Source organism: Acinonyx jubatus, chromosome B1, assembly GCF_027475565.1.
Source record: "Acinonyx jubatus isolate Ajub_Pintada_27869175 chromosome B1, VMU_Ajub_asm_v1.0, whole genome shotgun sequence".
NCBI classification, from domain to species: domain Eukaryota; kingdom Metazoa; phylum Chordata; class Mammalia; order Carnivora; family Felidae; genus Acinonyx; species Acinonyx jubatus.
In genome coordinates, this window is record NC_069382.1 from 149,220,536 (window position 1) to 149,234,830 (window position 14,295).

Sequence of the window (14,295 nt, forward strand, 5' to 3'; positions counted from 1 at the left end):
CAAATTCTTAGGGTAAGTATGGGAGAAAATAGACTGATTTCTAAATGACCTATAAAGTCATTGTTATATTTACCTATTAACTGTCTCGCTAGGACTTTTTAATAAATATTAATTAATGATTATGAATTACACCTACATTTAATATGATTTCTCATGCCCACCTCTACTACTAAACAATAAGGTGATATTGTTCTCTAGGAGAAAATAAGTATAAATGACTACAAGATGATTCCTCTAACTAGAAACACTAAAGATAATTTTAGTACAATGATATCAAAGCTCATTAAAATTGTGATATGGAGCAAAATGAAGAAACAGTTTCTTTTCCACTCAGAAAAAAAAAATCAGTTCCAGAAGGTAGGAGGCATAATTTATGTACAGAATGGCATATTTGTTGACTGTTTGTCTGATGGGTTAAAATTATGCATCTGGAGCAGGTACAGACGATGATGCTGAATGAACAGGCGTCCTGCAATGCTTTGTTAGTGAGGCTGAGCCGCTGCTTGGTGCCAGTATCTGCCAGCTGCACTTTTACTTGCTGTATCTTGTTGAGGCTTGTTTTAATGATGCTTTGGGGGGTTCCAGAACTTAATTTTATATGTTAATGTGACATGCAGCCGTATATGTTATAGAGCTCCAGAGATGCCCATAGTCAAAAATAACTCCTTTCTATTGCCCTCCTGACTCTCACCCTAGGTATTAAAATGTTAACCAGTCCTCACCAAGGTATTCCCAAATCCCTTTTTAGATGAGATCCAAGGTTTTGTTTCCATTTTCAAATGAGGAACCTGCATGCAATTTAAACATCCATGAGGCTTATTTAATGATAAAGACTATTTGACGATACAGGTTTGAAAGCTCTTTTCTTTTTTTTTTTTTTTCTTTTGAAGGTAGGAGAGTAGAAGGTAGACTGGATGTTTGTTTTCTAAAGTAAACTGAAACAACTCATATACTTTTCAGGTCTCTTTAGAATTCTTCTAACAAAGTTTTTTTTGTCAGTATTATTTAAATAACATAAATCTCGGGATGATTTTACACAATTTTAGTTAGAACATTGATTTTCAAAAGTAACAGTAACTTCTCTCTAGAGACACATGAATTAAAGATTGAAAGAATAACACAGTATCTAGAAAAATTATGAACAATGCATTAAAATAAATTTCACACAAAATGTAATTTTAGTATGATTTTATGTATTTTTTTTCTCTCCATTTCACTGCAGTAAGTTGATTCAAGATGTCTTAAGGACTCTTGGATGACTAATGCAGCCATCTAAGTGTTATGAGTAAAATTTGAAAAGCCACCAGATCCCCATTGTGTATTTTTCCTCACCTGAGAACAGCATATCTATTAAGTTATTACTTCAAATTTCTTCAGATTTCACTAGCTGTATTTTATTAGTAAATTGCCAGTTCTTCAACATGATAAAACAAAAATAATTGTATTTTTCTTTCAAAAATGACACAAAGATGGGTTGTGTTATCTACTTTGTAAAATACATATGTAATTATGTACTAGGAAATGATATAGAATAAAATAGGTTTTATTTTTCCATCGAAAAAGAGACATATTTAAGAAATAACGTGGAATATATAAACAAGGAAGAGTCCTCGTTTGTATGTGTTGATTGAACACTTCATTTACATCACATAGTAGTTTTCAACCAACTTTGTATTGAAAATATTTTGTCAGTTGCCATTTTGGCTGTATATTTTTTATGTAGAAATAAATGGAAATTTTGTTTTTAATAAATTCAATTTTGTTATGGAGCTTATGAAGAATAAATTCACTTCCTTAGAATTTCACTAAAAGTAATTTAAATATTTTCATTTTTGTCACTTGTTTTAATGTTGTATGGTTAATCATGTACCAAATCAATTTAGTATTCATCAGCATATTTCTTCTCCAAACACTTGTCATTGTGTAGATGCAATCAAAATATCATTCATTCATTCATGTATCCATTCATCAATGTGACAAATATTTTTGGTGCCAACTCTGAGACAGACACTGGGTCACTGCAGAAATTTATAGGTAAATGCTAGTTTCTGCCATTCAAGAAACTGACAATGAGTAAGAGACCCAGAAACATATTGAAATGATTATGTTGCATTGAAATGGGAATCACAATGTGAGAGGGGTACAGAAAGCTCTTGGGTTCAGAAAGCTATTGGGAAATAGGGCATTATGTTGGGGTATCAGAAACAAAAGCATGAAGGAGGCAAAATTGAACTAGACTTTGATAACTGAAAATTGTTACGAACAGCATCCTAGGTGTAGGAACCAGCATATGCACATTATGGAAACATGGGGAAATATCTTGAAGACCTGAAGATAGTTCAGTATACTTGAAGATAACAGAGAAAGTGTAGGAAATATGCATGAGGGCTATATTTAGGAATCCACACCTTATTATTTTATGGAAGATTTTGCAGGAGACAGCTAACAACACAGAAAGGTACCTTATTTACAGTAATCTGGCTACAGCCATGTCTTGTAGAATTTAGGACAACAGTTACAGAATGCAGGGGCATCTGTTCAGAGGCACTTACTACAATCCAAAAGAAAAATAACAAAGCCTTAATTGAAGAAGCAGTAGACCTAATGAAAAAGAAGAGATGAATTGTAAGACTTTGACGTTATACAATGCTTGGGATTTGGCAACTAATTTGTTGTGAAGTACAGGAGAATATGGCTTTGTTCTTAAAGGGGCCAAGGCCTTGCCAATGTTAGTAACAGGAAAAGAAGGCAATGGATCAAGATTGAAAGTAAAGAGAAATATACTGATTTATTTTTCAGACCTATTGAGTCTGTATGCCAGTGGAATACTCCTGTAAAATAAATCTATGAGGGACAAGAGTGTAACTTTCAAAAGAATTAAATCAGAATAGAGGTATTAATTAAATGGATGGAAATGAATGGATTAACGGTAGAAGAGAGAAGTAAGAAGCATCGCAAAAGGAGTAGAGATTTCAGTCCATCATGAATAATTAAAAACTAAGATAAAGTCATGAGGTGACTGTCATTAGTGAACCTCCAAGCACAGATTTTTTTTTCAGAAACAAGAGCAGGTTTCAAAGACTGGTAAATTAGTAAGTAGTTGAGTAAAACAGGAGAGAATAAAATTTGGGAAGTGGGGCTGAATTGAGAGAAGTTGCAGATTATGGTAAATTTGGTAGTGATCTAAGTGGACTGAGTGGAGAAAAGCAACTTTACTTCAAAACTCCAAAACAAGAGAAAAAAAATGACAGAGTAAGACACTAATTCAATAGAAACTATTTTGGGCAATTCATTCTGTAAAAAGTCTTCTGAGGTGACAAAAAAATTTAAGAATGAAAAAGAACAGAAACATGTCTGGTTTATGGTGTATGGTGAAGAGAAGGGTTTTGGGGGGAGTTGTTTGTTTGTTTGTTTTAAATGGGTCTGGATGGCTTCAGACTTCTCCGTGAAATCTGGGCAAGAGTGAGAGACGCTGGTTTGGGAAATATGACTCATCCAAAAGGACTGGTGTTTTTACACGCTGCCGGTGTGAAAATCAGTCAGGGCTGCACTCATTTCAGTTGAGTTCCATGCTTCTGGGCTTCACGTGATCAACACTTGGAGATGTAGCTAATTGTAGCTTACTCTGTTCCAGGCGGTGTGGTTACAGCAAAGCAAAGCAAGATCCAGAAGAGGAAAAGATGCATTTTCATAATGGGCACAGTAAGCAAATTGTGAAAAATCAAAAGAAAACAAAATAGAAGAGATTTTATTGTTATTTCAGTTCATTTTCAGACAAGAAGATGTAATAACTGACCAAAATATTTTGTTTAAAACAATGTGTTAGGTTACATTCCGTCAAGCATATGGGCTTGGGGGCACTGCTGGTTGACCCTAGACAACAGCTGGATGGTTTATTAGATTTTTTAAAGCATACCTTCATTATAATTACTTAAAAAAAATTTCAATCAATATAAAAAGCTGTTATATTTCAAACCAAATTTCCAGGTCAATTCTAATTTCTTGCAACGCAGTCAGTAGAAATCTATGGTTCAATAACACCATCAGATTAAATGAATAAAATTTCTCAGTATTTTTTTTTCTTCCTCTAGCATGATAGCAAGAATTTCCCTGAGCAGATCCGGTAGCAACAACCTTCATTTGATGATTTGAAAAAGACTATCCTTTTTAAAAACGCAGAAAATCAAGTTTTTATAACATGCATTATAGATTAGCCTAAATGAGTTCTAATTAATGGTATTTTAATATGTGCATTTTTAATAAATAGTACAGTGTTAGTTGATTTGTTAAGTCAATTACAAGAAGAATTTCTTGTGTTTTTGTCACTCTCCTGTGACTATAAAAATCAAAGCCATTAAAGCCATAATTCATGCTGCAAAATATTGAGTCTATTATCATAGTTCCCATCTTATTTAATGGTATTTATCCTCAAAAAAAAAAAGACCCTGTGAAATTGGTAGTCTTTAAATGTGATGAAACTGAAGCTCATAGAACATTAGAGTCTTGTATAAAGTCATGCAGTAACAGAGGTATGACAAGTTGAACTTTTCTTTTAGTTCTGTGTCAGTCTTACTGGACCAAAGCTCCAGAAAAATTATTTTAAATTATTTTTTGTGAAACCAAAAGTAACCATCTGTGATGGCATTTTATTTTTTTTTTAATTTTTAAAAATATTTATTTGAGAGAGAGAGAGATATAAAGAGAGACACAGAGTGTGAGCAGGGGAGGGGCAGAGAGAGAGGGAGACACAGAATCTGAAGCAGGCTCCAGGCTCCTAGCTGTCAGCACAGAGCCCGACGCGGGGCTTGAACCCACACACCGTGATATCATGACCTGAGCGGAAGTCAGAAGCTCAACTGACTGAGCCACACAGGTGCCCCTCTATGAAGGCATTTTAAGTGAAATAGAATAACAAAGAAACAAATCACTCACTAACATTTCATTGCCAAGTTTAATAAGCAAAATTATCTTAGTTTGCCTCAGGCACTGACTCTCAACATCAGTGATGTGCCTTTTCAAATATGTTGTCATATATGCATTTCTTGCACAGGCCAACAATCCAGATTTCTTAAAATTATGTAAGTGACATAGCTGTACAAATGACTCCTATAACTCAGAAGAGGGGCTATCCTTACAGCTTGGCCATTTCTAGGAGTTAAGAATTTAAGCCAGAGGTGCATGTTAATAATGTTTGTGATTCCATTCATCCATCACAAGCACTTATATTTTAATGCACATTTATGTTTCCAGTTAAACTGCCTGGAGTAAGAACTTATATTGATCCACACACCTATGAGGATCCCAATCAAGCTGTCCATGAATTTGCCAAGGAGATAGAAGCTTCATGCATCACCATTGAAAGAGTTATTGGAGCAGGTACAACAGTGTGTTTAACTTGGACTTTTAAGTTGTGTTTATATTATAGAATGTAATATGTCAATGTCCTGATCTAACAAAGAATGTTTTTAATCTTTTGTAATCGACTTGCTTTCAAAGTGGTAGGTAATTGATCATATTTTAATGCTTCCCTCTGTGGAGCTCATATTTTTTTTTTCTATAAATTTTTTTTTAACGTTTATTTATTTTTGGGACAGAGAGAGACAGAGCATGAACGGGGGAGGGGCAGAGAGAGAGGGAGACACAGAATCGGAAACAGGCTCCAGGCTCTGAGCCATCAGCCCAGAGCCTGACACGGGGCTCGAACTCACTGACCGCGAGATCGTGACCTGAGCTGAAGTCGGACGCCTAACCGACTGCGCCACCCAGGCGCCCCTGTGGAGCTCATATTTAAACCAGCAAATGTTTTCTTTATTAAATAAATAAATAAAGGAGCAAAAGTATGTATATTTTATACATATTTATATACATTATAAAGTGTACAGTGTTTTATCATCTACTGTTTCTTTCATTCCATATATAATCTGTAATGCCCAAAACTATTTACATAATTTTAATTATGCACTCAGATACTCTATTTATGAGTCATCTCTTCCTTGAAATTATTCCCTTTTTGTCCTGCCATAAACTTTTCTCATTTCCCTTCTCAGTAATTAAGGCACTGCTAGTGTAGACACAGAAGGAAGATGCGAGTGATTTTCAATCAGTTGCATTTAATTTCTTTCTAATGTTTTCATTAAGGTTTTTGTAGGTGAGATGAATGAAGCTAATAACCCCCAGAGTGTTTAATGATCACCTGTAGACGATTTTTCCCAAAGCACCACTTCTTAACCCTGATAACAAAGCTGGACTCCCATTTCAATTCTGTTTTGTCTCTACCTTAATAGGGCTTTAGTGTATTCATAGATTAAGGATTTGAAATGAGTTTGTGGGGCTTTTTTCATCTTTATCACAAGGTGAATTTGGTGAAGTTTGTAGTGGACGGTTGAAACTTCCAGGAAAAAGGGAATTACCTGTGGCAATCAAAACCCTCAAAGTAGGCTATACAGAAAAGCAACGCCGAGATTTCCTGGGCGAAGCAAGTATCATGGGGCAGTTTGATCATCCTAACATCATCCACTTAGAAGGTGTTGTGACCAAAAGTAAGTACAGTAGCAAATTATGTGTGTGTGTGTGTGTGTGTGTGTGTGTGTATGTTTGCATGTATTATGAACATCTGGGTTTCTTCTATTAGGTTATTATTAATTTCAGGATAAAAAGAAAAATAGCCACAGTAATGTTATTAACAATTTCATTGGCATTAATACTAATTGTCCTGTATTTTAGTAGAGTTTTATCAAAGTCATTGATCATCAATGAACCTGAATTTCTATTTAGTTTTTCAAAACATATGTATTAACTCATGTACTATGAATTCACTGCCAGAGAAAAATGTATCCAAATTAAAGGAGCCGTAAATGTGTCAACATTGCTTTTTCTTCTGACTCTTCACTTTTTATCCTAATAAAATATTAACTTCAATGTTTTGATTGAGGCATTGAAGTTTAACATTTAATAGGATTACTATAACCATAGGTGGTTTAATAATTTTAGGGAAAGCAGCAGTCAGCCACAGACAACTGGAAAAGTTCCTTGAGATTAATTATTTTCTTAAAGAAAATCTAATTTGTACTCAAAAATATCTAGAGTTTCAAATCTCTTTTAAACGTGTATGTGTGTCATTAATGTGGTTATGTGGCGAGCTTCCCAGTATAAAGAGTTCCAGTAATTTTTCAGCCATCGAATAAAGTATTTTCGAGTGACATAACTAAGGTCTTTATTTTATTTAAATTCATTTAGTCTTTGCTATGTCTATGTGCTCTCATTCCTTCCTTTGTCCCTCATACCCTACTTACCGCTTTCTAAATCATCTAGGAATTTTATCAGGGAATATTCTTTAGACTTGCTTTCAATAATTTGTTCCCCTTCCCATTGCTATTAATCAATTTTTAAATTATATGTGCCAAATATGCATAGCAGCAATATGTATTCAATAAATGCTGTGAATCTACTAAGTAATTTCATTTGATTGGGTATCGACTTCCGTCACTTATTGACATAGGTGGGTTGGATATCCACTTATTTAATTTTTAAATATGGAAAACAGAGCAGAAACAATATACAACTTTTTTGCAACGCAGACAAAGGAAACAACTCAAAATATTTACCTGGTAAATAACGAGTGAATTCCCAAATCATATATTCACAATAGGTCACAGATGAGAATGTAGAATCCCTTTAAAAGTCCTAAAACAGACCACAGTAACATTATTGTGTTGTTGATTGTCTGAACTTTTGAATCAGCTTGTATTGCTAGGAGATTGTTTTTTTCCCGTGTCTCAAAAGAAATACACACTTCCAGTAAAAATTCTCATGGAGGAATGTAGTAGAAGAATAAAATGACCTGCAGACATGTGGGTTTCTTCAAAATTTAGATGTGTTTCTTCTTCCATTTGAGTACATGCCCATACGTTATTGTCCCCTTGACAGTAACCCAAAGAGGGTATTACTGGAGCAAGGGTATCCTTAATTCTTATCAGAACAAATAGGTTCTTACAGAGAGATGAGAGGAGAGACAGGGATGAGAGAAAGACAGGTAGAGAACAAGGAAAAATATGGTTTTTTAGTAACTAAGAAATTAAATATTTTACAAAACTTATACCCAGTGATGAATGAGCAGGAATATTTGAAATAAGAATACAGTGTGGAAAAAAAATGGTCACCAGTTCAATTAAATGAAATCTGGATTTGAACATGACCACATTTTATCTGAGGAAAAGGACTTTAAAAGGACATCAGTGATAGCATGTGGTGCCAGATACTATAGGTTCAAGAATTATAATAGTAAGTGATTATTATATTTTCCTATGCATTAATGATACTATCTAATATAAAATGTAGTTATTAATTATATTCATGATAATAATAGTAGGCAAATACTGAATACATGTCATGTCTTCATCTCATCCTTAATACGGCTGCCAAATTTAACTTCCTCAAATAAACTCTAGCCATGAATTTTTATTACCCATGGTAAACGTGAAGCTCTTAGACAGCAAGTCAACCTTCTGGAATGAGTTCAGATAATGAATGTAATGTTTAGAACAGTGCCAGGTCGCTATTATTACTATGGAAGACAGTATTGCATAGTGGTCAAGAACATGGACGATGGATCTAGCCATATATTATAATTTTGGTTCTGCCATAAATGATGTGACTTTGCACAAGTTAGTTAAACATTCAGAACCATAGTTTCCTCATCAATGATAAGAGATAAGAATAGCTTCTAGCGATGTAAAAGGGACATCAATTAATACAGATAAAGTTTCGGACAGGCATGGCAGGGTACTAACAGATATATAGGTATCACTTTCCCATTATATCTGTTCCTGTGCTCTGAACTCCTTCATATGCCATGTCTTTTAGTCCATTTTAACATGCTTGATATTTTGATCTGCCTACATTGCTTCTTCCTCTGAAATTTACACCGTTGTATTTACTACCTTTTCAGTTCCTTCAAAATCCTGTTCAGATCTCATCACATCCATGAAACAATCCCTCACCACTTCACCATGAAGTAATCCCTCCTTCTTTTGAACACTGTGCCAATGTATAAATTTTTGCAAATGTCTATAATGATCCTTCCTATGTCCAAAATTCTTACTCAGATCTTTCATTTAATTTTTTCCATTTTGCATATATTTTTAACTCTTACCTAAAAAAGGTCTGCTTGTCAAAGATAAAGACAATGTCCTATAAATTTATGTAAGCCTATTACACTTAATGCTAAACCCATCCATGGGCACCTTACTTAAACACTTTGAGCTTCAATATCACCAAAAAAAAGGGGGAAGTCATACCTAACTTGTAAGACTGTTGTACAGATTAAATTGAGATATATTTTTGTGTTAGGTATATATGTGAAAAAATCTGCAGGTAATTATAGTAGTTTATGTATGTATAGTGGTATGTTTATTTTAATCTAAGTTAATGCATTAGATACTAGTGGACAATACCCTAAAATAATTATAACTAATACTACCTACTTTTATGACTCCTGATTTATTACAGAACTTGTTTAATGTGAATGGGTCCTGACTGAGACAAACTAAGATAACTAAATCTTTTATATTAAGTCAACTAAATTTGTCATATACTGGGATGTCTGGGTGGCTCAGTCGGTTAATCATCCAACTTTGGCTTAGGTCATGGTCTCATGGTTTATAAGTTCAAGTCCCATATCTGGCTCTCTGCTGTCAGCATACAGCCTGCTTCAGATCCTCTGTCCCCCTCTGTCTCTGCCCCTTCCCTGCTCACACTTTCTCTCTTTCTCAAAACTAAATAAACATGTAAAAAGTAAATCTGTCATGTACTTTATATGCACTTGAAACCTTTATTTGTGCTTATTTTCATTTTTAATTTTTATTTATTTATTTCGAGAGAGAGAGAAGGAGAGAGCAGGAGAGGGACAGAGAATCCAAGCAGGCTCCACATTGTCAGCATAGAGGCCGACATGGGGCTCAATCCCACAAACCATGAGATCATAACCTGAGCCAATATCAAGAATGGGTGGTTTAGGGGCGCCTGGGTGGCACAGTCGGTTAAGCGTCCGACTTCAGCGAGGTCACGATCTCGCGGTCCGTGAGTTCGAGCCCCGCGTTGGGCTCTGGGCTGATGGCTCAGAGCCTGGAGCCTGTTTCCGATTCTGTGTCTCCCTCTCTCTCTGCCCCTCCCCTGTTCATGCTCTGTCTCTCTCTGTCCCAAAAATAAATAAACGTTGAAAAAAAAAAAAAGAGTGGGTCGTTTAACTGACTGAGCCACCCAGGTGCCCCGAAAACCTTGTTTTAAAAGTGTCGTTAACAACAAATGATCCTACCTAAATTTTGTACATTTTGGTCTTAAAAACAGTACTGTGGTTGGGAATACAGATTTGAAATTTCTAGTCTCCTAATTGAATGTTCTATTTGATGTTGCTACCCTGAAACTACACATACGCATGAAGCAAAAGGAAAATATTTAAAATAATTCTGTCTTATATTCTATGTGAACTCAGACTGCATTCCCCTTAATAAATGTACCTCTTGATGTTCAACTGAGGAAGTCTTCAACTTGTTTTTAATTTACCATGTTGCAACTCACTTTATTTGTGTCCTTAATTTCATGCTCTCTGATCTGATGCTAATTTATTCAACAATTATTCTCAACCTGCAGCACACAGATAATGAGACATAAGTGCAACTGAATCGTGTTATTTTTCTGATTGAAGCTGAGGGAGGGAGTCTGAAGTAGCACTTCTATGGATGATGTCATCACGAACCTTCATCTTTCTGGTATCACTGCCCTATGTGCCAGAAACATGGGCCTGAATTCAAATTCCTTCTCTGATGTGTTGTTAAATAGGGCATATCATAAATAGTTATATATTCTAGAGAGATTTCATGAGAAATGATGTAAAAAACCCACAGGCCCTGCCTTAATTGACTTATTCACAGTGCAGTATGCTTTCATGTAATATATACAGGGCCAACTTTTACTATTTAAAGAGATTAAAAAATAAAATAAAAATATCAAATTTTCCCATCACAGCATCTTTAGTTCTTTAAGACTTATTTTTCCATACTCCTGGAAATTATTATCGAAGTTGACTAAAGGAATGTTTCTTTTGAATCTTAAAGTGATTCATAGTTATATTTCTTAATCCAGGATCAAGTACAAACAAGTTTAGTTCTTCTGTAAAATTAATCAATTTAAACAAAATATTAAAGGAACTTTAGAGAAATCTCTCCCTATTTCTTTTTATTTCTACGTCTGAGTAGATGGCACCTTCAATGACAATTAATTATTTACATTGTCAGACAATTCTTGACTTATTTTATAAATATGTAATTACCTGCAACTATAGTATTTCATTCTATCTTATAAAGTCACTTCGATTTTATTATATATTATACATTATCCTGAGCTATTTCAAGCAATCTTCAAGCAAGTCTTCCTATTTTTGTATTTTCTCACATTAGCCCCTCCATACATACTATCCCAAGGTAGATTTTACTTAATCACTGCTTTCCTCTGATGCTTAATCACCAAACAAGCAAATAAACGAAGCAAAAAACATACACTTTGTTGCTTAGCCTGGTATAATTTTGGCCATGACTCACATTCCACTCTTTCCTTTCCAGAAAAACTCTACCTAGTTCTTGTTCTGTCCCTTTGAAACACTTCATTCAGCCCTAGAATGTCCTGTCTACTTTCTTCAGCTCTACTTGACCTTCAAGATTAATTCAAATGTGGCTTTCTCCATTAGATCGGTGTCATTTATCTTCATTTTCCTTTCTATCCTCAGTGTCTGCCTTGCATACAGTAATTACTAAATAGTGTTGAATAGCTCAGTAAAAGAAAACTTCCCAGTTGAACAAATAGCTCAGTAAAGGAAAGCTTCCTGGTCCTACATTAGAATTTAAGCCTCTAAATGCAGAAGTTTTGTATCTTGCTCACCTGGTGTTCCTAGATCAGTGCTGAGAATGTGTAGCATTTCATATATTTGTTGAATGAATAAATTCTCAGCCAGAGACAATCATATACACTCTAGTTGCATTGCTCTGCACTTTGTCTTGCTATGCATGATATCATAATTATCTCTCTACATGCTTTATCATCCGTACTACAAAATGAGCTTCTTGAAACTGATATATGTTTATACCCCCCCCCAGTCTCTATCACAGGGCTAGACATGAATGATATTAAATGAGTAGATGACTTAATGCAGTTTTGTAAACAGTTAAAACTAGCTAGAGTGATATATAGTTTGTATTTTATTGTTAAAACTTTATTCTTTAAAACCACAATTGTTTAGAAAAAAATTAAAATTCATATGAAGGAAATTGCTTGAGAATCTTTTCACAAGATCTTGCATATAACAGTTATTACTACTACTAATCATTAACATTACTTTAAAAATTTACTGAGCTTAATTCTCCTTCTATATTATCTCTAATCTGCAAAATAATGTATTTTTTTAGACAAAAGTATTTGTTCTTATTTTACAGATAGGAAAAATTAACTTTAAAGAGATTAAATACCTTACCCAGTATCATAAAACTAGTATATGATAATGCCACATTTTAAAAGAGTTTTACATAATTTCCAAACCCAAGCTCTTAAATAGCGCACATTACCAATCTCATATTTTATCATTCAGTATACACTTGACAAACATTTATTTATTCAAAGATATTAATTGGTCACATAATACATGTCTATCAATATTGATCAGCATGATACAGCAGAGATAAAGAGACTGAGTTCCTGCCTTTATAAAATTTATTTTGGGTGGGGGAAACAGAAATTAAGTTAATAAATACATTCATGATACATTTAATGAAAAAATAAAGCTAGGTGAAGAAATTAGGGATTGCTTCTACTGAGGGTTAGTGATTTCTATTTTATTTAGTGAAAGCCCTCTCTGATAAGGCTTGAATGAAGTGAAGGTGTGGGCTTACAGATATCTAGGAACAGAATGTTATAGAAATAAGGACCCACAAGTCTCAAATGGAACTTTCATGGGATACTCAAAAATATCAAGGGCATTTTTGCTTCAGTGGAATGAAGGAGAGGAGTCTGGAGGAAGCTAATCTGAAGGTAGAGCAGGAGGATAGATAGTGCACACCCTCTTTGGTCCCTATGAAGACCATCTCTTAATCTGATCTTTGCAGCCTTTAGAACCAAGATGTGATGGAGTCTATTATCAATGTTAACAGGATCAGTCAGGCTTCTGTTAAGTGTAGATGGTAGGAGCCAATGTCCAAGCAGAGAGACCATGGGAAAGCTAGTGACATTATTCAGACCTCCTTATGGATTAGATCAGGGTACTGATCTAGCAGGATGGAGAGTAGTAGTTGCATTCTTAGATATTTTGAAGACAATTACAGTAAGACTTCTTGTGGTTCAGATATGGAGTGTGAGAAAAAGAGAGGAGTCAACAATAATTATAAATTGTCATTAGTTTCTCAAAGAGAGGAATTGCCATTTACAGGAAAAAGTCTGGGAGGAGCAAGGCTGTGGTTGGTAATCAGTAGCTTAGTTTCGAACCACTTATATTTGAGAAGGATCCAATGCCTGATGTTCTGTCTGAAGATGGACTTAAAAATGAAAATGTTTGAAGTATGAGTATGCTTGAATTTTGCATCATCCATTTCATGAAATGAAACAAATTCTATGAACCAGTGACAAACCATGATGGAAATATATTTACAGCTGAAATAGACCTAAAAGCCAGCTCATTAATTCAGTACCTGTTTTTATTTGTTAGGACATAAAAAGAGGTTGAAAAAATATATGAAAAATAATTATGAGATATTTACAAGTGCTCTTCCTGGTATTTAAATCCTGCTCATCTGAAAAAAATTTATAGAATATAGAAACAAAAACTAATAAATTACTATTTATTAGTAATTACTATAAATTGTTATTACTATAAACTGTTTATTAGTAATTACTATAAATTGTTATTACTATAAATAACTGTTTATTAGTAAATTAAACACTGTATTTTTAAAGTATTTTCATTAATAAAACAAAGCTGTCAGATTTCTTAATTCTTGGATTCCCACCTCCTCTGAAAAGTCCATATTTTCTGAATCCAAAAGTAATTATCTACCTTCACTAATGTCAGAACAATTCCAATTCATTTTTAATTTTAGAAATGAGCATCTGATGAAAAAGTTTCTATCAGTGTAAACAATCTGAAATAAAAGAGGATATTATGGAAAGTTTGGAATTTTTATTTATAGAAACATTTGGTATTTTCATCATCCCATCTCAGGTAATGTATGTAGACTTTTGATTTTATCATCTTTCACC

General features: G+C 34.1%; 1 protein-coding gene across 10 annotated transcripts in view; it reads left to right on the forward strand.

Moving 5' to 3' along the window:
* Positions 1-14,295, forward strand: part of EPHA5 (EPH receptor A5) — a 336,378-nt gene that overhangs the window by 285,867 nt on the left and 36,216 nt on the right. For all 10 annotated transcript variants that reach the window (XM_053217288.1, XM_027057664.2, XM_027057636.2 and 7 more), the window contains 3 exons: positions 3,635-3,702; positions 5,251-5,376; positions 6,354-6,539. In XM_053217288.1, coding sequence (XP_053073263.1) covers positions 3,635-3,702; positions 5,251-5,376; positions 6,354-6,539 — 380 coding nt within the window. The remainder of the gene's footprint in view (positions 1-3,634; positions 3,703-5,250; positions 5,377-6,353; positions 6,540-14,295) is intronic.